We start from the raw sequence: 26,238 nt of genomic DNA on the forward strand, positions 1-26,238 counted from the left end.
TCCAAACTATGAAATATATCATACTCATTTCGTGGAATTTTGACAAATTAGTATCAATTACTCCAATTTTAAGTTAATGATCGAGTTTTTTTTTCCCAAGTTGTACTTTGTCAAAATTCTACATCATTAGAATCTCTTGAGCAATTTATTTTATATTTTATCGGATTTTTGGTAAAGTAAATAAAATTGGATAAAAGTCATTTTTAATTCTTTCTTAGTTTTGGTAATATGATCGTAACTTATAATTAATTATTATAGAATTTAATTGTTTCATTTAATTTTGGAACTCAGGCATGCCTCTTTTCATTAGAAAAGATATAAAATAAAACAAAAATGATAGCAAGAAAATAGTTATATTTAAAACTTTAATGATTATTATCTATTTAGTCCTTACATTTTTAAAATTTTTAAATATTTGCGGAACTTTAATTGTAATCTTATTTACTGTAATATTCTTAACTAAATAATTAAGGATATTATGTATCTATTAATTGGACAATTATTTGGTGGATTTGACTAGAAAAAGATAGATAAATGATACGTGTGCACTATATTATATTTTTAAAGTAACATATTAAATTCATTTATAAAACAAACAGAATTTGACCGTAAGATTTTGGTCAATGTTGACTTAGTCTCCTCGAACCATCCAGGGCACTATCTTTTTGCTTTTCACTTCAAATTAAACTTGAATCTAAAAGGATAGGCTACAACGTAACCGTCCAAAAGAAATTATTTCTTTAATCTCTAAGCGAAACAAAAGCAAAATAAGGAAGTAAAATGGGGGTCGCAACCAAAAAACAATCTTTCATGTATTCTAAAATATGTCACTTGTTTTAAAAATTTTTAAATAAAACAAAATTTTTAACTTATATTAATAATATCAGATACTCATATAAGTAATATATCATACAAATTATCTTAAAATGTATATCATTTGAATAAAGTTGTCATTTTAAAATTACCGTTTTTTTCGAGTGCTATATTTGAAAAAACTAAATGTGATTGCTATTTTACTAATTTTACTAAATGTTTTTGTCATATTTGCAATATTACTGTCCCAATAAGTAACAAAATATTGAAACCAAATATAATGTAATTATTAAAATCGAAATAACAAGAAGGAATGTTAGGGGTGAAATTAGATTCATTTGAAGTGAGGTTAGCTAAAAGAAGTGATGCAAGTTAAGTCGATATCGGGTCGAACCACCCGACCCGACCCAATTCAACCAGGTCGAGCCAACACTACCTGATTAGATCAATTCGTCTAAGTCGAGGAGGTAGACCATATTGAGTCAGCCCCAACATATAACGTCCCACGATTCATTTATAACATCGAACTGAAAAGGACTCTTTCTATAAATAGGAGGAGAGGGATGTGCTAGGTGTTAATAATTCCACATTGAAAAGATGTGGGGACCTTAACAAGGTTTATAAGATATATAAACTACTCCTTTCATTGCCAATTTGTTTTAGAATTGAAATCTATGAATATTAAGATGGTATCAAAAAATTTTATAATTGTTATATTTAAAAATACATATTTTTATCTTATCATTTATGCAATTGCCTCTAGTATATATAGGTCAAAAACTTTTAATTTATGAAAATATGAACCTCTTCAATAATTCAAGGAATAGGACCGCTATTATTTTCTTGGTTTAAATATTATTTTGGTCCTGGTACTTTCTGCTTTTGTCCATGCAGTTACAAAATGTTTATTTATGTTCTTGTACTTTCAACCTTTGTTTATTTCAGTCATTGTACATTTAAAATTGGACAATTTTTATCCTTCATTTTCATTTTATCTTATTTTTTTCCATCACAATTTTACATGACAATTTAGTCACAAATTTTTTTAAAATATAGTCATAAATTTATATTAAATTTGTGTTAAAATTTTGTAAATAGAGAAGAAACTAAATGTACAAAGACTAAAATAAACATTTTAAAGTATCATAACTAAAATGAATAAAAGGTAGAAACATTAAAATAAACTTAAAAAAATATAATACCAAAATAGTATTAGATTTTATTTTAAGGTTAAATATTTAGAAGTGTCAACTCCAGTCATATGGAAAAGATTAAGTTTGTGCCGTATTGTATTTGAACTTTTTTATTTTTTATTTTTTTATTTTTTCGGACAGCTATGAGTTCGGAGTCCTAAAATGTAGGAAAGGCGGCTATTTAGGCGGATCTGACAGCCGCCGGCTCTAAAATGTTTTATTATTGTCATATTCGAACGTTCCGACAAAAAAGCCTCCACGAACAACCTTTTGAATTTTCTAAACATTCTAATCTTATCCGTTTTTTTAATCAATGTCATGACTTTAATTTTAGTGGAGCTCGATAAAAAATGCATTGAAAAAAAAAATCAAGTCTATACGAGATGAATACGAACATAGCTCAATTTAAGAAAATTTTGATATTTTTATCGCTAAGCTAGATTCAAGGAAATTTTTTTTAACTATATTATTTATTCTGTAATTGAAATCAATTTTAATAATATTTAAGAAAATATAGATTAAATTAGAGAAAGGTCAAGTGTAATTTAAGGTATAACGGAAAATTTTCAAAGATAAAATTAAGGGTGCATTTGGATGGTAATCAACATAAAATTCAGAATTGTATTTGTAAACTTTAAAATAGTTACAAACTAAATATTTAGTTTAATCTAAAGTTATATTAATTAATTTATTAACATTTTTTTGTGTATTTTGTATAATTATTATTTTACAATGTTATATAATTTAGAATACATTATATTTTACATGTTTTAATTTTAACAAACATAAAATGATTTTATAATATGAAGTAAATATTTATAAATTTTTTTTATCATTTTTAATCTAATTCTGCATCTTAAAAATTTCAAATTATGAATCTGAAAATCTAAAGAGATCATTTTCAGAATTTTGGATCACATAATTCAAAAATAGTTTTAAAAAATGAATCTCCCAAATCCTGCCTATATTCAATGAATTTGAAAACAAAAAGCAGAATTCAAATTTCCAACCAAACAGGCTCTAAATAAACACAATTCTTAAAATATAGTGGCAACATATATAATTTAACCATTTTATACGAACTTATTTTAGGTCAAATGTTCATCCCACTTTTGTTACTTGTTAACTTTTTTTTTTTTTGACATGTGGAGTGGATGTTCAAACCTCAAGCTCTAACATTCTAATTGATGATATTTGTCTTAATTAATTGTAGGGGTGTTCACGGGTTGGGTTGGGTTGGGTTGGGTTAGGGGTATTTTTGGGATCAACCCGAATTTTCAGGTTGGCCATATGGGGGAACCGACGGGTTAAAGATTGATGGTCAACCCAACCCAACCCAAAAATTTCGGGTTGGATCAGGTTGGATATCGGGTTGTCACGTTATAAAAAAAATATCAAAAAATTACAAGGCAGCTACTGTTTCAAAGGAAAAAAAATTACATGGTAGCTACTGCAGACACCAGCAGCTGCGACGGCAAATGGTGACGGGCCGAGACGGGACACAGGGGCGGCAGCGGCGATCTGCGATAGGACACAGGGGCGACGGCGACGATCAGCGATAGGACACAGGGGTGGCGACGACCACGGGACGCAGGGGCGGCGACGGATGTAGCGGATAACGGGCGGCGACGAGTGTAGCGTGGAGCTTAGGTGAGGAGACAACAATGGAGGAGAGAAAACTATGGAGGATGAAATTAATCAAAATGAGGGAGGGAGGAAGGTGAGTAAAGAGGAGTGAAAACCCTAAAATGGATGGCTAAGATTAAAGTTCAAGGAAGGGTTGAGATTAAAGATAATAAAAATATTATATATTTATTATAAATATATATATATATATATATATATATTATTAAATAAGTCTAATTCGGGTTGGGTTGGGTCAATCCGAATTTTTAAAGGGCTAACCCAAGACCCGACCCAACCCGGTCGGGTTGAGAATTTTCCAACCCAACCCAAACCGAGGTTTAATTGAACCCAACCCAAGGTTGGGTTGGGTTGGGTTCGTAGGGTTATCGAGTTTTTTGAACACCCCTAATTAATTGAAATATGTTTAGGTTAATTAAGTTGATTCCTCAATTAAAAATTCTCAATAAAGTATTATTATCACCCCTTTCATGTCCCATATCCCATATAAATGAAAGAGATAGCTGACCCTAATAAGCCTTATAAAGTACTTCTTCAAATCACCTTTTCATTTTCATTTTTCAAGATTAATTGCATCATTAAAATTTGGTAAACATGGGGAATGTATCGGAACATTACCGAAGCTAAAAAATATACATGCTTTGAATACTAGCAAATAATATTTTTAAATTAAAATCACAAATTTAGCCCTTATTTATCTTAAGGAACTATTTAAAGATCATAATTACATAAAAGAATGGAATGTATGAAATTTACACTTTTGTAATGAAACAAACTTATTTAATTAAGATGGTATTCATTGCCTAAATTACAAAACTATCTTTTGTATATACACATTAATATTAATTGATTTTTAAATTTTAGAGTTCATTAATTGAAAGGTTATATTTTGAATCCTATATATTTGCTTAATGATACCTTCCAAAAGAAGCTAAAATACCAAAACATCTAGAAATATCTCCAAATCCCTTAAATTCGAAAACCTCCAAAAATATCCTCAAATTTGAAAATAGTGACGGTTCGTGTCTTCTTCTCCGTTCGCCGGGATTACTCTTCCGACTGCTTGCACCTTCTCCGACGATTCACCTCGTTTTCGTCTGATCCTCCATTCGTCTGCTTCGTCTATCTCAGAGGCTTCATATCCGTCGCAGAGTTGTCCATTCCCATCGCCGAGCAGTCCGTTTCCATTCTACCATTGTTCCGTTTTTGTCTGCTCCTTCATCTCCGATCCCCACCTCCATTTTTCTCCGTCACCGGAGCAGTTCGTCTTTGTTTATCCCGATCGAAAAGTTTGCATTCCAATATATCCTAATATATTCTAATGTTGAAAACCTTGTTACAATAGTGGTAAATATAGAATTATATGGGAATATATCTTATAGTGAGTTTGATCTTAGCATACAAAGCATCATAACAAATTTGTGCATTTCCTTTTTTTTTGTGTAGGGATATATGGGGATATATCTTATAATGGTTACCTTACACTCTTTTTTGTGTATAGAGATATATTGGGATATATGGGATATATGGGAAAAAATGCTCGAACGGAGAGGAACCTGTTGAATCAAATGGCTTCCAACAACCGAGGGGAATTTACACCAGAGAGAGATGAAATTAGATATTTTTTCCATTAATAATAATGGTAAATCATGGAAATAAATTTTTTTTGAATGAGTGAATAAAGCAATTAGTGTTGAAATTTTATATGGTGACCACAATAATTAAAGGAATATATATGATTACAATTTAGGGATTCAAATCTTTTAAATTTCCAAAAAAAAAATAACTACAATAAAAGTAAATATAATAAATAAGAGTAAAATCGGTATTATAAAACAATTCTACGGGCAGAAATCTAAAAGTAAAAGTGTAAAATTTGAAAACTTTAAATTTAAATAGTTCTTGACATTATCTCTTTTATCTTAATAAGTCCCAAGTCCATAAACTTAAAATAGTGTCCAAGTCTAATAAATCTCTTTACTCTCAATTTTAGTAACATTGACATTTTTAAAATTTAACAAATCTATTAGACACAAAATTTAATGAATCTAATAGATCTATAAATTCTAAGAACTCTATTTTGTATCTAATAGATCTGTAAATTTTAAGAACTCTATTTTGTATCTAATAGATCTATAAATTTTAAGAACTCGAATAGAACAATGTCATATTAGAGGTAAAATTGAAAATTTAAAACTATTAACTGATTAAATATTTTAGACACAGACTTGAAAATTTAGAACTCAGAAAGTTTAAAGACTAATCTTTACCATCTAGCCTATATTGGACCTAAAATTAACTAATTTTCAAAACAAATTTTCTTTCTTTCAACTTGAAAAGTAATTCCATCTTTAAGCCAAAAAGTCAGAACTCGGAAGCATTTTGCGAACTCAAAGCCATAGGATTACCTATAGGCAACAGTCATCTTCAGACAAAATTTGTTCCAAACATAAAATCACTTCTTTGTTTCCTACCATTGGGAATAACACTACACCCATTGTTCTGCCATAGCTAAACAATCACTGTACAGAGCATACCAATTCTTGGCATTAAAATTGCTAATCCTAAATAATGGCAATCTTAGATCAATACTACCAACTAGAGCAATGAAGGTCAGTGAATTTCTGACCCATTAGCAACTCCAAAATCAGTATTAGCTCTTTGTTGTCTAATAACAAAGCGGTCGACAACCTTAACGGTGTGTACTGGATCCTGATGAGGTGCAGCCGCCTTCCACTTGCTCGGATACGCTCTCCGGTGGCTCAGCTGCTCTGGTTGTCTTACCTCCCCTTCCCATTTCGAATCCAACTTCCAATCTTTCGGAACCTTCAAAGTCAAAATGAGAATCAAGAAATTGATTACTTGTACATAAGAATGTGAAACACATGCAAAAGGTTATTTGATAGTTTGTTTCGTAGAATAGCTTTCTGAAAATGTTTCTCAGAATCATGACAGAAACGTAGAAAATGTTGACATTATTATTATTATTATTATTATTTTTGTAACTAGTATACTCAAGGGCACCCGCGCCCGCCCCAAGGCCCAGACCCGAGAGACGTCTATCAAGAAATTTTAGTATTAAACTCACCAAAAGGTTCGAACTTCGAACTTTGAGACCTCTAAGTCCGTATGACCAAGAGACCCCAAGTCCTTGGGGTAGAAAATATTGATATTATTGTGAACCTATCAATGTGCCAATAATCTTTCAAAGAACTTCAATTATTGTAAAATACAAGCTAAAAGATATCTTTTGGAAGCAGTTAACCAAATATCTATGCACTGAATTTGTATTCTAGAAAAAAACAATCAGTTCTAAAAACACACAACCAAACAGCACCTTAACAATTTTTCATAATTTTAGTTAAATCCAGAAGCATAGGTCATTAGGAAGTATAACGTAACCTTGCTAAATTCCATGAGATTATTATCAAACATGAAATACAGCTTTAAAACATGGTATAATTCGGAATCAATAAATAAGCCATTACTCGTCTAAGATGTGAAAGAACAAGTTTTACCTTGTCAACAGCAAGAGTAAAAACTTCGAGATCACCGTCATGATTGATGTGGAAGCGAGTGAATGACTTATAATTTGCAATCCTTAAAGAAGAGAATGCTTCATCAAAGTGCATGTGAAGCCAATTAATACAAATGTATAAATAGCTTCCGAAAACGAATGAGACGACCGGTGTTGAGAAAACCCAGAAATAGAAGAAGACAGAGCCATAATATATCATAGCACCTCCTCGAGAAAGAGATTGCATTCCATTCTTGCAAATATTAGTACGTGAGACAGCCATGACCTAACAGCATTCTCCTGACTATTAGTCAGCAGGATAAGAAAAAAAACATATATACTGGGAACTGGGAAGAAGAGTTTTCTAACCTCAGGAATATCAAATCCAGACATCAGATATTTAATGCAGGCTGGATACAGGCCATATGTCCATTCTTCTAATCGAACACGGAGACCAGTTGGATCTGGAAAGTGCTCACTTTCCTTTGTACGGTACCATTCATACAAAGTGTGGTAGCCTGTAATCAGGAACTCTCAACTTCACATCTAATACTTGATAATCAGAGAATCACAAACTTGTTATGCTCCTTTCTATTATGAAATTACTTTTATTTTGAAACGAAATCAACTGCTGACTACCAAACTCAAGGAATGTACAAGTACAAGCAGACATTCACAAACAGTAACCTCAATAATAGGAACCACTGAAGGTGCACTGTCTAAAGTAGTTGTGTTTCAAACTCATTCAATACAATGATGCGGAAAAAAAAACTTTTCCCATTATTTCTTATGAAAAATGATAATGCCACATTCAACAGTAAAACATGATAGTACCTGATGTTGCAAGTAGTTCATGACGGACGCAAGTTTCCAACCCCAGTTCCAGTAGCAACATAAGAAAAAGAGCTGCAGCAAGATGTGCAGAAACATGAAGAAGTCCAATTATTACCCGTTTCTTCTTGGATGCTTTGCTAGGAATAAATGTTACTGCTACAATCAATAATACAATAGCACCAGCTAAAGATACACATGACTCTCCCAGCATGGACAGAAAAGCATTCCACACCGTGCCAAAGAAACTCTTCATGTGACCCGAAAACGAATCTTCTTGCAAGATATGGTCGAGCTTACACTAAAAGAAAGTTAGAAAATCGGTCATCCATACATTTTGAGTACAGCATTATACTTTGCTTTTTTTTTCTTTTTTTGCAGAAGAAACAAAACAAGAGTAGGATTCAATAATGCAGTATACTTTGCTAAAAAGCCAAGCGCATTACACTCCCCACTGAGTCTAAAAGGAAGTGAAGAATAAAGTATTCAACAAATGAAAGAAATGGGAATCCAGATCCTAATTGTCAAGTCAAAAGAGTTCCCGTAGAAGTATAAAAAAAATAATGATAATTAAATTAAATTATTTAAAATTATAAATAAATAAAAACACCTAAGCTTATATGAAGAAAGCGAAGTCAAAGTAAAAAAAAACATGCTTAAAATAAACCAAAAAAAATCTATAAGACAGAGAGGTCAGAAACCAACCTGCGGGAACATAGAAAAGACCAATATAAAGTATATGATGCCACCAATGAAATCAAATTGCCAATTTTTCTTCCGGAACTTTAAAATATTTCCTAAAGCAATCTGCACAGGGAGAAAAAGCATGCACTAGAAGTTAAAAAGAAATAAAAATAAAATGGTAGAACTGAGATAGCAAAAAATTTTACAGTTCAAACATTACCCTGCCAGAGTCTTCAAAGGAAGGGTAAGCAGCCTTGCACTCATACGCAGACCCACAAAACTGCCGAAAATTACTAAAGACATGGGTGGGGTGTAAAAAAGCCCCACCACAGCCATTAACAAGAAGATGGTGAACATTTACAGACTCGTCTGATTTAACAGCTGAATGGCGCATATAATGATGCAAGTCTCCAGCAATTCGAAGTTTACACCTCCCTTTAAGATAATCACATATTAGGTGCGAGACATTCTTCCCAGAAACATCATTCCAGTAACAGTCAAGCAACCAATTTGGTTCGTGAGTCATGATTATTACTGAGTCATCAGCTCCCACCTTGATCAAAAAAGAGATTATTTGTTCATTCGAAGACAATCAGTAGCCACATAAGAAAGGAAAAGAGAATCGAGATAAAAAGTTAAGTTTCACCCATCACAGACAAATGAGAACAAATCATATGATAAATTAGATAGGCATATTAAAATAAATGAAACGTTCCACAAGAATTTAACTGAGGTAGGAAAGGGAGAAAAGGAGATAGGCAAGAACTCCAGTCTAAATGACACATTAGACGCCACGGCAACTGACTTCATGCAAACAAATGTCAAGAAAATAAAAATACTACAAATAAGATACCTTATTTTGAACAAGTTCTGAAAAGAATTTGAATTGGTAGACATCAATATCACCATGGAGTGCTAGATCCAGACCAAATACCCACCATCCTTTGGGAAGTTTCAAGGCAAAATAGCTCTTCTTCTGGGGCATAAACCACCCACCCAACCAACTCTTATGACATATGTATCTCATATAAGTATGAAGTCCATCGAACCAATCTACAAAACGATTCCAAATATATCTGTTTGAATAGTACAATAACGGGTAAACAATGAAATTAAATCAGCTTAGACTGAGTAAAGCAGCAAACCATGATTTCCAGGAATCACATAACACTGAGGTCCATCATATTGCTTTAGATCAGAAATCCCATGAGGTAACTCAGGCTTCTTTACTGCTATGTGCTCTGCTTTATACCAAGGAGGAGGTTGAAGAGCATATTCAAAAGGACAGAAAAGACGTCTTTCATATGTGAAAGCTGATGGATTAGGATACCTATATAGAATCCCAGTAGGAAAGAATTACCAAAATTAGATATAGCTCCGCATATGCATTTAGCAAGTAAAATGTTAATCTAAACAAATCCATTTAATATACACAAGTTGTTTCATATATTGATTTGCCCTAGCAGTAATGCATAATTTAACTCAATGTTGCTTAAAAGAGATTTAGGTGCCTAGGAGACATCCTTTCTTCAGGCTTCCTAAATGATTATGCTCATGAAGGTAATTAAATAACTACTACTCCTAAAAGTTTGAGACTTGAGTTTTATAAAACTTAACCATTTACTTCACATTAAATCAAAATAATCTCCTTCACATGCACCATCTTCACTTGGATAAACTGCTTCACCATTTGTGTAGTTACTCAAATTACGGTAGAAATGACAAATAAAAGTCGTGATTCTTGGCTTTAATATCGTATCAAACCACCATTAGTTCCACAAACTTGGGCTGAACTGTTAGAATTTATTTATCTATTGTGTTACATTACACTGGGGACCCACACAGGACCTAATCCTATTTTAGAAGCCATTTGGAAGCTTGTTCTACAGAACAGTTCTTAAACATAGTTTTTAAGAGCCATGGTGAGATGGCTTGTAAATGTTAAATGGTTATTATGCAAATATATTCACAAGTCCATAATTACTTTAGGAAGAACAACTTTAGTTATCTATATCTTGAAAAAGCTCTAAAAAGATTAAGGAAAAACTTGCAAAAGGACAATTAACCAAACATCTTTTCACAGGAATTTTGATCTATAAATAGAGGAAAATAATTATAAAAACAGCTTCCAGAAATCCCTTTTAGCTTCAGTTCCAACACTCAAAATGAAGGTCAAACTATCATTCGTTAAGACCTTCCTAGTTAAAGATGGCAGCATCAGCAACTTATAGACTTTAACAATAGATTTAAGTTGGCTTGAATTTTTCTGACAAATATTGCTCTGTTGCTCCATTTAGAAGTCCTTCCTGCATCATGGTTCTCTGGTAAAACTAGAGTCTCCTTTGGGAGATTGCTTCGGTCTCCTTGAATGAGAGGAACGGTAGAATTTCTAATGATATACACACAATAAATTTTTGTGAATTTGAACCATAAACAGACTCTAGATGAAGCGTCTCTAGATTTGAACCATCTAGATGAAGCGTCTCTAGGTTTCTAATGATTTTGTAGGTTTTGTTGCTCCAGAACTTTTTGGCTGAACGCGAAGATGTTTTATCACCCCCACCCCACCCATACTTTCCTAACCTTTTTGACATCAATCATGTGATGTGATCTTTTTCTTTATTAAAATATTTATAGAATAAAAGTCTCCAACTAGAGATAATCGAAGACTGGTAAAAAATTTATTTCAAGATCAAGTTAAAAATTAAATTTCTTCTACCATCTTGACCTAAAATAGAAATCTTCCAACTTCGGCTGGGACCCACTAACGAGTAAGCCTAACATAAAAGCTAACTAAAAAACTAAAAATTGAACCATTAATGAACTACATTTATAAATACATCAAAAAAAAAAACAACTTACGCAAGATCCCCCCCAATGAGTAACATGTCTCCACGTGGTAAGTTGAAAATTGAATCATCTTCCACTATACGAATGGAGGGTTGAGCAAGCAAACGTGCAACAGTATAAGACGAGTTTCCACCATCACCAGTATCAGCCATGAAATCAAACCATAAGTCGTCCCTTTCACTATAATGATCATATAAAAGACCTTCCTGTTGAGCTCCATCTTCAAGCTTGCGCATTGCTGCCTAACATTGGAAGAAAGGTCAAGAAGTGGAAAACATTACATTACAATTAGCATTCAGAAAAGATCAATTTCTATGTAGTGTTGTTTATATAGGAAACTGGAATTTCATAGATGATATGAAATTATACAAAAGAGGCTGAAAGCCAAGCTCCAATCCAAGGATGATTGAAAAACAGTATTCCAGTTGGTAAAGAGATTGCATAATGTGTAACTATAAAAAAAATAATATAATTTACACCAAGAAAGGCCAAAAAAAATAACGTTCACAAGAAATGTATATATGGATTTTCCAATGTCATTAAGATCTTATTGTTTTTTTTCTAACCAAAGATTCCAAAGAGAGGACCTAATTAGTTGAACCCGAAGCATCTTCTTTTCCCTCTTGAAAGGATGGCCAATCAAAGAAGATCCCAAAAAACCCATGATGCTCTTTGGGAAAGCCACATGCCAATTAAAAGCATAGGGGACTCTGAAGAAAAATATGATCCATCTCTTCCAAGTTCCCTTTACAGACAGTACCAAAGGGAGGGATAAGGGGCAGGGATGGGTTCCTTCTCTGCATCACCTTCTAAGTCTTTAACCTTTCTAGGATAACTACCGTGCCAAATTTTTGTGCGTAGGGTAAATGTGGAGGATGCATTTAGGTTCACCAAATCCATGAAGAGAAATCTGACTGAATGAATGATGTAACTAACTACCAAAGCAATTAGGTTGTTAGTTATTAAAGCCGTTTTTTTAAACGAGAAATTGAACTTTTTATTGAGGAAAACGAAAAAAGACAGAATACACAACGACATACAAAAACCAGTCCAAGGCAACCCACCTGTAGAAAGGGGCACCATCCAAAAGGATAATAACTAGTTGATAATTACCACAACAACAACAAAAAAACAAAACAAAACAAGAATTCGACCCCACGAGAAAGTATTAAATCTTAAATCTTCCAAAAATACTCCCTAGATCTCTCCACCCCTAAAGATTCTAGTACTTCCCTCCATCCAAATCTCCCACAGGATAGCAAAGAAACAAGTCTACTGCAGAAATCTTCCCTTATCCCAAAGAGAGAACAACAGAACCTCCTCTATCAAAGCCCAAAAACCCTGTTATGAACCCACAACACTCCAAATAGATCAAAGAACCAGCCCCAGATATATCCTAAGCAAACGGACACAATGCCACAAGATGTGGTTAAGATTCTCCCAAGCGCAAACTGACAATGCCACAAGATGTGGTTAAGATCCTCCCAAGCCCTCTGCAAAGCACACACCAGTGACCCCAAAAAGAAAGGAGCACCTTGAATAATCCAAGGGGTTGACTTACTATGTAATACCTGCCACACGAAAAATTTTATCTTATTTGAAATATTAACCTTCCAAAGCAAGGCGAATAGCGAGGCAGATGGGGGAGGACCACACCGGAGAATCCTTCCTTCCCAGACAAAAAGGGATATCTCTAAGCATAAACCACCTCCGCAGACTCCCTGTCCGTCAATGGGCCTCAATTGCCCAAGGAAATAGAAGATTCACTCCCCCTTGACACCATAACAGAAGCCACTAGATGCAGCCTCATGTTGGAAAGGTGGTAAATAAAATACGAAGGGGCTTATCACCCATCCAGTTAGCTATTAAAGTTGTTAGTTTTGTTAGTTTTATTAGCCGTTAGTTTTTGTTTGTTTTATTAGTAGTTAGTTTTGTTAGTTTTGTTCAATTAGCTAGTTATCATAAAAACTAGCTGTTAGTTTTTGTTAGTTTTATTTTCTTATCTAAAAAAAAAAGTTTTTGTTAGTTTTATCAGCAGTTAATTATTATGAAAACTAGCCGTTAGATTCTGTTGGAGGAACTAGCCATTGGCTAGCTGGATATATATATGTATTAAACAGAATCTGGAAGTTAATTGACTTTACCTCCTTTGGTTTACACCAATGAAGTTACCAGAGGGATCGAAAGTCCAGCATAAAGCATCAGGACAATCAGAGAGATAAACCGTGGGAAGGAAGCCCAGGAAAGATACCATTCCAGAACCACGATATCATTTATTTTGGAGAAAAAAAAAATCAAAAACAGAAATAACACAAAACAAATATTAGTTCATTCGGAGCTCCTCGAGAAGTTGAAAGAAATAAAGAAACAATATGGGAGCAGTAAAATTTGTATTCTTCCCTCCATAGTTCAGTGAAGTCTAGATACTTAGATAGTTCATCCAATAGACTCCCAATGGACCCCCTCTGGCTAGCTACAAAGGCATTCAGTCTGAGGTTCTTAGAATGAGGTTTATGAACTACAGGAGCAGAAAAAATTTGCCTCAAATTTTGATGGGAAGGGGAGAAATAGAAACTTAAAATTCTCGAATGGGGATCAGGATCTATTTAACTCACAATGTTTTGTTCGTTGTCGAAAAAGTTAAAAGGAAAGAAGATGACTTTTCAAACCTAGTCATTACTCATCTCAATCCAAGATTTTTCCACCAGTTTCAGTGTGATAACAACCCCAACCCCATCTGGATCCAAAAAAATACAAACGAGGGGCGATCTTCGCCAAGGATTATGAAGATTTATCCAAATGGACTAAAGTAATACATCGATTGTGCAAATCGACCTGCAGTCAATGGACGGAAGGAGTTCATCAACCTTATCAGAGAATTATTTGATAATTTGTACGTGGAAAAATCCTATCAAGGGAGGTTAGCAAGAAGATCACAGAAATCATTAAGAACAATGCCTTGTGTGGATGACTAGTCGTGTATTCCTACCTTCAAATGTTGAGGCAAAAAATGGGTAGCTGAAATCGACTGGAGGAAAGTTATTTTGGATTTGTGCTTAAAACAGTGCTTTCCATGACACGGGGAGAAATTATGGATGTGATTCATAGATCGATTGAAAAACCTTCTTTTAAACCCCTTATGTCAAGATAAAGCCCTTATCGAGTGTCCATACAACAATTAGGCACAGCTGCTGTATATGAACAAAAGTTGGCCCGTAATTGGTGATTACCCATTGGAGTTTGAAGTTTGGGAAGAACACTTGCACCCAAAGTATAAATGAGGAACCTCATGGAGCATTAAGTGAATGTTTCAAATGGACATTAAATTTTCTAAACTGTCTGGAAGCAGAAAATATTTCAACGGCTCATCCCTTCTACAATTGCCATATACTATTCACTGACAGACAGTATCCTGTGTTTACGCTAATGTTTAGGGCTTGACTAACAGATTCTAGCACCAAAGGCAGTCTAATACATCAACAAACAGGGTAGATATAATGCTAAAATGTGGATCATAGAACTAAACCTGCATCATGCGCATGTCAAATCGACCAACAAAGACAGTCACTGAAACAAGCAGGTCAAAAACAGTCTTGAATAAATCAGCAGAAGTTCTGCAAAAACCATCAAAAGAATACTTCAAAGATTTATAAACATGTACACCCACATTAAAGGAAGAAAAGAAGACCAAGAATCTTAGTAAACAAAATACCCTGAATACCAAGGAACCATATCGAGGAAATCAGGCTTCATTTGCTTTTTCTTCATCTTTTCATATTCTTTAGCAGACAAAGGATGAGAAAGAGCCCACCTGTTAGTCGTACAATTGATTAAGCAACCAAAAAATAAAATTAAACTCCACACACAACTCCAAATTCCACATATAAATTGTGCCAGCTCATTATATGGTAGAAATTAGGTGAGAATTATTATAAACCATGAAATTAACTCCAGCCCCAGGTGAAAATTAATCCTTTTAGATTCATGCTTTAAAAAGGTAAAGTGATACCCTATATTCACACATCAGATTGGGATAAAAAGAAAGGATTGAGTAAGAACCAGCAAAAATGGATAATGGATAAAAAATAAGAGGATAAAAGTTAGCTGACTAAGACAGACAAAAAGGAACTCTGACCTAAGATAATTTGGTTCCAATATTCTTAAGTCCAACCTCCAGTTGAAGTAATCTTGGTTTCTTGGTTTGGTAAGTTTAATCATATTCAACTTACAACTCTAAGTAGAGTGACACTTAAAGACCCCAGGCTAAAGAAGAAATGAGAGTGGAGAGGCATTGGACATGCAACAAAAAAATGTTTGACCATCCAGTAATGTATCTACCAGACTAAAATCAAAATTCAAATAAAGAACCCAATATCAGAATAATTACGAGCTTAACCTAATCAAGTTATCTTCAGCTCCTGCTAAAGTGAAGAAAATGATAGTTACTATCCTTTAAAAGGACTTGTCAAGTGGCAACCACCAACTACTTACCCTGTTGACCTTTCAACCACATAGTTCGCAATGTAAAGGCCAATGAATGTAGCCCAGAGTGAGTATATGGGTGAAATCCCATCAGATGAACCATCACATGAGCCATTGCAAGCTAACTAAAGCAATGAAAGAAGATATCATGAGAGACAAATGTGAAGAATTAACACAAACACATACAGTAAACTCACATATTAAACAGAGATGAACTCTATATTAAACAGAGATGAATTCTATATGCACCTCGCCATAAATTACCCACTTTGATAAAAGTGGGTAATCACTTGCAGACCCAACAGGTGCGAACCAAGACGAGCACACCTGATCCTTCAATTCATTTACACGAAGAAATTTTGCAAGCCATGTGCTTCGCTCTTCTTTCTTCCAGAAAGGAAACCAAGGATAGTTTTTCCGTTGAACTGTTCTGTCTTTCAAAACAGCATTATTGCCACAGTGACTGTAAAACACACAGCAGGCTATACTTATGACCTACACCATGAATGAGAGCAGGAAATGATATAGCAACATAGGAAGAGAAAATAAAAATAAAACATATCATAATTCATATAATACTAAACCACAGAAGCCATCCACAGAACTTACAGCACAATTCTGAAAAATTGCCAATAGCTCAGGCCTCTTTCCAGCAACACGTGAGACCAGACCAATGTACCAAAGGCCAATAAAGAGAATGTGAAATACTATGAGAAACAGAATGGAAGAGATATATATTGTTATGAACATTGAAAGATTCATCCTTATATCCACTCCCATTGATTGAAAACTTGGAAGATGATACACTGCTGCCACTAAAATCCAGGCTATGTACCTGAAAGCATCAATTACTCAAATGTCCAAGAGCACTTATAAATTAACTATATTAAATGTCACTATAAACCAAAAGCAGTAGAATTTAGGGGCGGAAACTCACCACCGACTGAAATTTGAATAGCTGGGTTTAATGGTTTTCCCAATAAATGGCGATGAAAAGAAATAAAAGAAACCAAGCAAACATGAATATATAGACCACCATTTGATATTCTGATCCAATTTGTCAATGAGAGTGTGCATGTTGTCGGAAGATATGAAAAATAAGCAACCAACCACCACCGCAATAATAGCATGACGTGAATGCTCATGAGGATACGGATACGTGTGAGTGAAGATGGTCCGAACCCTCCTCATTTTGAGGGTATCTAATAAACCGGCAGAAATGTTGTCAGAGCCCATATAGTCCTGCATACACAAAGATGTTACTTCTTTCAAATTCAAATAAAAGAAAAGAATAAACAAATCCTATATACATATCTAGGTCATCCACCAATCCTGAAACCTATAGGTGAAGAACAATTGACCAAGTTCAAGATTCCACAAACAATAACCTTGGTTCATCTTACAGCATTAACTTCATTTCGAATACTTAACTTGCACGGAGTTATATCACAAACCTTTTCTTTATCCTATAATCAACCGTTTTAATTAAACAGGGACGACCTTCACTTCCCGACGTTATTCACGACGAAATCACAAAACCCTAGTTTCTTCAACCACACTTATCTAAATAACATTAGTCTCTAAACACTAAAAGATTTTCAGCAAAACACAACCGCTACAAGTGAAAAAGAAAAATAATAATAATAATAAAAACTAGCCGGAACGTAAGATATCGAAAAGAACCAGAAAATTCAATGAATGGAGACGGATGCGCGCCAAAGGAAAACCGAAAATCAAAGAGCATGCAAAATTGGCTTCCACACGAAGTCGTACATCAAGAATCAAACAGGAAAACGAAATTCAAAGACAGAGAAAATGAAAGCACGTACCGGAAAGAAAGAGAGTGCAAAAGAGAGAGAAAAGAGAATGGTCTAGTGGTGGAGGAAGCAATATATAATAGAAGAAGAAGAAGAAGAAGAAGAAGAAGGCATCTCAAACGGTCTCTGCATCTGAGAATGTCTGCAAAGAACATATGAATGGCATATTCTTTTGGAACCAACACGAGCCCGTCACAGAGAGACTACACGACACGGGGACTCGCACGTAAAAGATGTGTGAGTGCGAGTGGGAATTCATTGACTCGCAGATTTGCGTGCCTTTCACGGTTCTTTCTTTCGTTCTTTCTTTTCTTCCCAGCGCTTTTGGTTTTATTTCTTTGCCTCGTTTTTTCTCTTTTTCTTTTTTTAGTTCTCCTCGTTTTGCTTGTCTCTTTTTCTTCTTTTCGGGCGATCCACATTTAATGGTCGTTGGCGCTTTGGGGATGATAATGAACAGATAGAGAGCCCTGTGGATAGATACGGCGCCGTCTCGGTGTACATTTCGCAATTGTTTTCGTGTTGGACGGAAAAGTGAGGTTTTTCTGCACGAATAAAATGAGTTTTTCATTGTTTCCTTTTATGAATCGTATTTGTATTTAAATGCTCCCTGCAATTTTTACTCGTTGAGTTATATTTAAACCGATAAAAATGAGCATATTATTATATAAATTTGTCCCAAAATTTGATCATAAACTTGGTCTTTTGAGGTTAAAATCCTTTCCCATCTCATTTAATTCAAAAATGAATAAATTTATAGTAAAGTTTAGTATATTCTTAAATTTTGTTTTAATAAGTCACTGTTTTTTTTGTGTTCATCAACATGAATACTACTTAACGATTAAGACATAATTTATTTACTTTACTAGCAAGATGCTACTAACAATTATGGGTTTGGTCCACGAACTTTTTCATTGGACCGTAAGCGAGCCATAGCTCATTGGGCTTCTAATATCCAATGGGCTCTTTCCAATAATTCAATTGGTCTTAAAAGATGGTCAAATTATGCAATTGGGCTTTCAAATTCCAACCGTCTCAATTTACCTTAAATTAATCAATAATGTCTATTATTAATAGCTAAATTAAACAATTTAGTTATGAATAAATCATTAACACTATTTAATTTTCTCCCAACTGAGTATGCGTTGGAGAGGATCAAAAGTTAGCGAACGAGCAAGAGGGCCTTATAAACCTACAGCTCTGAGCTCTAATAATCGAAAATTGATTAATTCAACTATTTAGTTAACCAATTTTACCATTAACTCAAGCCTAGAGTGACTATATACTGTAAACTAATGGGTGTACAGTGTAGATGAGTTATGTCCACAAATATAACCATATCCACTGAGCTATGTGAAATTATTATTTTCTCTTTGTCTCATGTCTTTCTCCTTGAGTCCTACCTAGTTCTCGAATAGTCTTCTCTTATCTCATTATGGGAAAAATGCTTCTTAGAGTAATAAGAAGATGGGTACCATGATATCTGAGTCCAAACTAGTACTTTGCAGGAATCGCTCGTATGCACACTCAATAAGGAGAAGTGCACGTTTTGCAATTTCTCACTATTAGTAGGCTGTGAATTTCATATTGTGTAGGCATGTTCATAGCTCCCCACTTGAATATGTTCTCAACATAAAAGGCTTAATACGTCACTTTCACCTATGTGAATCAAATAACACATATGCATATAAATGAGTTCATAACACGCTCAATAATAAGATTAAATGGGCATATGACCATCCTAATGATGTGCTTGCATTTTCAACAGAATTACGAGAACTGCAAGACACATTGCAATCCAGTCTTATGTAATCCAATTGCATATGATATCTCCATTTACATGTCACCACATGAACAATCTAAATATGATCATTTGTAATAGTTACCAAGTGGATTATATCAATAGTGTCCCAAGCATAAGGTTCTCAATCTTATTCATATATTGTTGACTATTTAAGTTCATACTCTTAAACTTGATTCTCTCGTATAATCATCACATACCATGTTTAAAAACACATTGGTAGTTTAGGAGCACTTTATCAGTGCTAGATACTAGGACATGTCGGTAAGGACAAAAATTCTAGTAGTGACAATATGTACATTAATTTTATTTTATGTCACGGGCTTAGAGCATTCATTCCAACACATTATGGAGAATATGTCAAACACATAATCATGTTGAGCTTCAGAAAAAACATTGCATATTGTTTTAGCCATTGTTGTAGACTAATCCATGTGAATTGTCTTTTCTTGCTTTGCAGATATTGTTCCAACGAAAAAAATTTCAAAACAACCATTTGAAAAATATCATAAATAGAGTTGTCTCAAATACTACTTATTGTTTATGGTAATTCACCCTAATGAATGGTGTAAATGGTCGTCAAAGTCTATTTGTATGTAGCGTTGAAGTAAATAACTTCTCCAAAAAGCTCACAATTACGATAGATTGTGCATCAATTAAAAAAATTTTTAGTGATCGTATTAATTCAATTGCAGTGCATTAAAAAAAATAAATCAATAAAAACTCACATTTGTCTTTTTAAAAATATTATTGTGCTCCAACTCCCCCTTTTCATTTATTGATTTTTGCTATTTGTGTATATAATTAATGTAATATTTATTCAAGAATTTCAAATGTTATCTATCATCAACCTTTCCTAACTCATTGTTCTTATAGTTTCTTTTATTGAAATTCCTAATATATCTACGTCACAAACTAGAGCCTTCTGAATATTGGGAATGCTTTTGTTGACTTTTAAAATGTACTTCATTGGTGTTCTAACAAACACATATGATTATGATTTCTATTAAAAAGTGTTAACCATTATTTCCAGACAAGCATGATATTTGATCTTCACATCCTCTTTCTCTTTCGTATGAAGCAGTTTCTCTTTATTTGTCAATTTGACGAAACCGTTCTTTTGAGAAAAAAAATCCATCAAATTTCTCAAATATTTTTTTATTTGTTCGATTATTTTTCCTCACATTAAAACCAACACATTTTCTCCATACTTGACGTAAAACTCATATGCATCCTCAACATAACTAAACTCTATTGCAATAATCGTGACTCTACAATTTTAAGTTATGCATCATCAAGATAACTAAACTCTATTCCAATAATCATGACTCTACAATTTTAAGTTGAGTATGGATACTAGACTCTATATTTAAATTCGTATAATTTGTATAATTTTATGGACAAAAGTGAGTTTTAATTTTGTATCCAGGTTCATGAAACAATGCTCAAAACTTATGAACATACTTAAAAAAAAGGTTTTTTTTTTCTTCATTCTTGTGCCTATAGTTTTTTATTTTGAATTTGTTTAAATATATATATTATTTTAAATAAATATTTTTTTATTAATTTAAATAAATAATTAGTCGTGATTTTTTAAATTTAATTAATTATTTCATTTTTTGTTGTTATTATTTTTCCATTACCTGGAAAACACTTTGAGTGTATTTTAATACTTTTCAAATTAAATTTCAGTTTCCTTTGAGGAAAAAAAGAAAAAAAAAAGTAAATTTTCAATTTGCAAACTTTAAATTCAACCCAACCCGATCTGGTCCACTGGGCTTGATGAAGAAAAAGGAAAAGAGTCGCATGCATAAGATTGTTCTTTCCTTTTTCGTTATTATTCCATCGAGAGAGGAGCCGTGAGGATTCTCAATCATATCTGTTTGCTCAAGTATTAAGCTGAGTTTCAATTTCAAAAATAATAAACAATATAATCAAAATTAAAATTTTAACCCAAACTGGAAAGTATATTAATTACTGATTAGTGTGTTAAAAAAAATCTAATACGGTTTGAGTTGGAATGAAAACTAATTTGAGTTAGATTAAGTTTCTTTTTTTTTTTCTGATTAGTTGGGTTGGTTCGATTCTTAGGTCCACCTTGTGAATCAACCTAGCTATTCCAACACCTACAATAATATAGAATTATAATTTTTATAACTTTATTATTAAATTTAAATTTCACTTGCTCATTTACATTTCTAATCCAAAATAATTTTAAACTCAAATCCAAATTGTGAGTTATTTTATTTTTTAAAATACTTGGTTAAAGACATATTTGAAAGTTTGCCCAACACATATGAGGTGTGAGTTTTGATTTTTTTAATTGAAATTTGATGGAAATCAAACCTATCCAACTCAAATTCTATCGCATTCCATCACAAAATCAGTTGGCAATGAGAATAATAGTCACTTATATTAAAAAATCTTGTTGGGTGAGTCAATTATATTAATATTTATGGGTTTCATCTCAAAACTAATTGATAATAAGAGGGGTAATCCGGAGGCGGATGCACAAATTTTGTTGAAGGGGGGCTTGATACTAATTTATAAATAAGTAATATGATTTTGAGGTAACAGAGTTTGTCGATAAATTTTTCTAAATTAATTATATAAAATATCTATCAAAACTATTATTACTTTTATTCCTAACCCATTAATAGTATCTCTATTTAGCTTTCAAATAAAAAAGCAACATGTTCGGTTCCAAACCCTGCACTTGAGGGGGCTAAGCGCCGCATCAACCACTGGGATATTAATACATTCAATGAAAAAATGCAGACTTTTATATACTAATAGTATAAATCTAAAAGTTCGGTCATCTCATTTATATTATAAATCTTTGTTGGATCTGTTATCTATTCTTAACAAGTTACATCCAATAAGAAAAATTTGAGAAAAGAACCACACAATCCATGAGCAGTCTTAATATTAACTTTTATCATAAACTTATATATAGTTTGATCAAATTGCATCTTAAATTTAGACAAATGATCAAATTGCATCTTAAATCTAGACAAATCATCGTTACAAAATTTGTTTGTTATTCCAATGTTTTATTCACCGATACAAGAAAAAAACGTCGAGAGAAATCACTCCTCCCGACGCATTACTTAAAGTGTCGGGAGAACTTAAAAAAGTTCAATTTCTTCTCCAAACGTTTTTGCTTCTGTCGAGAGAAGTCAAGTATACAAAACACGCACTTGAACTTCTCCCGAAGCGTTTCTTTCTCAGATTCTGGAAATATCTACGGAGAAAACTTATCCTGACATTTTTAGTGACGTCGAAAAAGGTCCCACAAAGAACTCCAGCACCTTCTCCAGCATTCTTCTTCCTCTACTCTTCTCTCTCAACGGCGGCGGCCTGATGTATTCTTCACCTTCTTCGGCGATTCTTGCGGCGGCAGCTGGTGTGTTCTTCACCGTCCTCTCCGGTGATTCTTGCAGCGGCAGAACGCCATTTTTCCCCTACGGTAACTTTTTTCCACTTCCTTTCATATCACTATTTATTTTCCTAATATGAAAATTTTATTCACGTATGAAATTTATAATGCATGATTTTTTTTATTATTATTATAGGAAATCGGCATATAGATCCCTTCAAAGTGATAGATTTAGACTTTCAATTTTTATAGATTTAGACTTTCAACTAAGAATTCATAAATTTGGGTTTATGAAAATTGTAAGTTAGCATCTCCAACTTATGGGATCAATAGCTATGACTTTCAATTTGTGGCTGAGATTGCTTGTGGCGTGAAGTGTACTGATGTGTGGTTTATTACTTGTGTTGAGTTCAAATTATTTCACTCACTGTAACCTTTGGGTTAATAATTGAGTGAATTTTGTTAAATAATGTAAGAGAGAACGTTTCCTTCTTTTATGTTTCTTGTAATATTGAGGTAATTGATATCGGTAAGAAAAAGAAAAAAAAAATCCATGAACCTTGATTTTCCTTCCCTTATGTTCTTGTAATAATGTTTGAAATCGTTATTAATTACAAATAAATAAAACTAATGTCTTACATTTTGGTTGTGTTTTGAGATTCAACACTTGAGTTGAGGTAATATATTTTATTCCGTGGAAACTAATATAGGTTTAATATGAGTTGTTAATTGCTAAAGTGAAATTAGCTCAGCAATTATTGACACATATCTTCAACTAAAAGATTGTGAATTAATCAACTGATTATATTAATTAGTTTGGTGTTCGTTGAAGTGACTTCAGCGACTAAGTTAGGTGAGTAGTGACAAAGAGAGAATATAAGAAAAAATAGAGCTTTGGTGTATTCATGTATTATGAGGTATAAGAAATAATTTAACTTTTTGTCGAATTCCTACCCGATTAAACTTTCCAATTAAATTACTCGTGAGTTGGTTTTGAAAAGTATAATTAAAAAATTAATAAAGATTGGATTAAACTTAAAGATAGGTTTTTAATAGAGTATATAAAAGTAGTTTTACATTTCTTAGAATTGGCAAAATGTCATGTTTGTGAATCGGAAAAAAGCAAGATGTCCATACAAAGATTGTCTGACCAATGGGATATCTCGGAGAACTACCAAACTTATCTAGATTTGTAAGGGACACAACTCTGTACATGAATAACTAAGTAGAGAGTGTAATGTTACTAATGAAGAATATGAGATATTTGATATTTTAAATTATTTGAGAGATTTGATGGTAGAAGCAAATAATGTAGATGAAGAAGGTTTTGCATATGAGACGAAGCCCACAAACGATCATGAAAAGGATGTTTCCAATGAGTTTGAGGACTTGAATGGAGTCCTTAATGAATTGTATTTTGGGTGTACGCAACATACTTAGTTGATTGTTTGATCAAATTGATGTACACAAATAAAACGTTAGCATAGATGTTCTCTAGTGATGCTTTTTTAAAAACGTAGACAGATAACATCTCTATGCTGACTTCTTAGTTTTTTTTTGTTGGCAAGGAGTTCGTTGGCGATGTTTACCTTATGAAAACTTTATGTTGGAAAAAAATTTCTCCAACGTTTTTTATACTTTTACCGACACTTTTCAACATTGGCAAAAAAATGTTTAGTGCTGAGTATGAGTTGCAATCTTTAGGTAGCAATAGCATATATAAGTTAGCTGTTAATAATTCTACTCCCCCTCGAGATTGAAAGTTTAAATCACACTTTATGTATGTATGTATGTATATATATATATATATATATATATATATATATATATAAAATCGAGTATTACTTACTTAAAAATGGAATAAATATTATAATTCTTACCTACTAATAAGTTTTTGTTTGAAATTTTATTAAAAACAAGTATTTTCACGCGAGTTTATTGAATTATTAAACAAATATTTGGTCGATATAATTATAGGGAAAAAAAACTTTACAGCTAGTTTTTTCTTTTTTAATTGTGAAATTTTGACACAACTATTCTATAATCAATTTTGTGCATTTATCAAACATATAGTTTTTGAAAGCTTGATTTTCTTAGAATTAGTGTGTTCTTTATAGATTTATTTATTTTTTGTTAAAATAGTAGGAATGGATACACCTTACCAAATTTAGAGGTAAATTTTGATTTCTTTTTTTCCAAAAAAAAAATTGAGATTGAGGGAGGTAAAAAAGAATTTTTTGCCACTTTTATATAATTTCTTTTTACTGTGACTATTAACTTACCTTTATTCTCTTATATAGTAAATCAAAACTTTATTGTACTAGAAACAACTATGAATTCCACGTGCACCCACATGTTACGGAACAAACAATTATTTTAGGGCTTGTTTTCATTTAAAAAGAAAATTATAACTTAATTAATTTTTTACACTACAACTCAAGTTTTATTTTACAAACAACATGACACTTAAAATTATCTATAATATATATATATATATATATATAAGAAACTTTTTTTCACAAATTATCCTTCATATTTTATCAAATACGATATATATCTTTTATTATTGGGTGGGTGTGGTTGCCGGCAACTAAAATTAATTACTTTTACTTTGATTTTTTTTTAAAATGTGTTGATGCTATTAAGATTAATCAAACCTATTTAATTTATTTGTCTTTTTGAAATTCTACCCGAATTTATTTGATTTTTGTATTTAAAATGTTAGAATATGAAAAAAAAAAAATATTTAATAGTTTTTATGTTTAAAATATTAGAATATGAAAAAAAAATTATATTTAATAGTGTAATTATTGAATATTGAAAGAATCTAAAATCTCAAAGTTTTACAACCTCCTGTTTCTTTTACAAATATAAAAGATCTTTCTTCCATCTATTTCCAATATAACTTGAGGTTAATTAGTGCAATAGATGACATCCATATTTTTCAGATCAGTGTTGTTTAGCAGTCTTGAACATTGGTAAAAGATAAATATAAATACATATAATTTACTAGCGAATATCATTCATCATATTTATATATTAAAAACTTTGTTTATCATATTTTTTTTAGAGAATATTAATAATCCAATTTTTTAATAAAAATAAAATTAGTTTTTTTAACCAAATAAACTTCTTTTATCTTCATCATTCCAAATATTTACTTCTAAAATTTATAATTTATGATTCTGACTTATAGCAATTTAAATAAATTTAAAAATAAAAGTGTACAC

General features: G+C 32.4%; 1 protein-coding gene and 1 long non-coding RNA gene across 2 annotated transcripts; one reads left to right on the plus strand and one right to left on the minus strand.

Moving 5' to 3' along the window:
* Positions 1-6,014: 6,014 nt before the first annotated feature.
* On the minus strand, positions 6,015-18,149 carry LOC111014040 (uncharacterized). Its single transcript, XM_022288641.2, has 16 exons — positions 17,844-18,149; positions 16,952-17,256; positions 16,624-16,849; positions 16,264-16,509; positions 16,024-16,139; positions 15,245-15,343; positions 15,059-15,146; positions 11,545-11,774; positions 9,828-10,012; positions 9,536-9,735; positions 8,903-9,235; positions 8,704-8,805; positions 8,002-8,299; positions 7,537-7,685; positions 7,169-7,453; positions 6,015-6,476 (listed from the first exon to the last, which is right to left on the minus strand). The coding sequence occupies exons 2-16, from the start codon at positions 17,248-17,250 to the stop codon at positions 6,264-6,266; spliced, it is 3,069 nt and encodes a 1,022-aa protein (XP_022144333.1). The 5' UTR covers positions 17,251-17,256; positions 17,844-18,149; the 3' UTR covers positions 6,015-6,263.
* A 4,514-nt stretch (positions 18,150-22,663) lies between these two features.
* LOC148209413 (uncharacterized) lies at positions 22,664-23,651 on the plus strand. Its single transcript, XR_015793057.1, has 2 exons — positions 22,664-23,098; positions 23,205-23,651. It is a non-coding gene; the product is annotated as an uncharacterized LOC148209413 (long non-coding RNA).
* Positions 23,652-26,238: the final 2,587 nt, after the last annotated feature.

This window comes from Momordica charantia (assembly GCF_013281855.1).
Source record: "Momordica charantia cultivar OHB3-1 chromosome 8 unlocalized genomic scaffold, Mcharantia_2.0 BLBB01000008.1, whole genome shotgun sequence".
Lineage (NCBI taxonomy): Eukaryota > Viridiplantae > Streptophyta > Magnoliopsida > Cucurbitales > Cucurbitaceae > Momordica > Momordica charantia.

Bases quoted from the DNA above. Each gene is read 5' to 3' on its own strand.
- LOC111014040 (XM_022288641.2), bottom strand. From the start codon at position 17,250: ATGGGCTCTGACAACATTTCTGCCGGTTTATTAGATACCCTCAAAATG. The intron at 8,806-8,902 runs GTAATGTTTGAA...CTCCCTGTGCAG, and splicing joins CCTTTGAAGACTCTGGCAGG to ATTGCTTTAGGAAATATTTT. The intron at 8,300-8,703 runs GTTGGTTTCTGA...ACTTTCTTTTAG, and splicing joins TCTTTTCTATGTTCCCGCAG to TGTAAGCTCGACCATATCTT.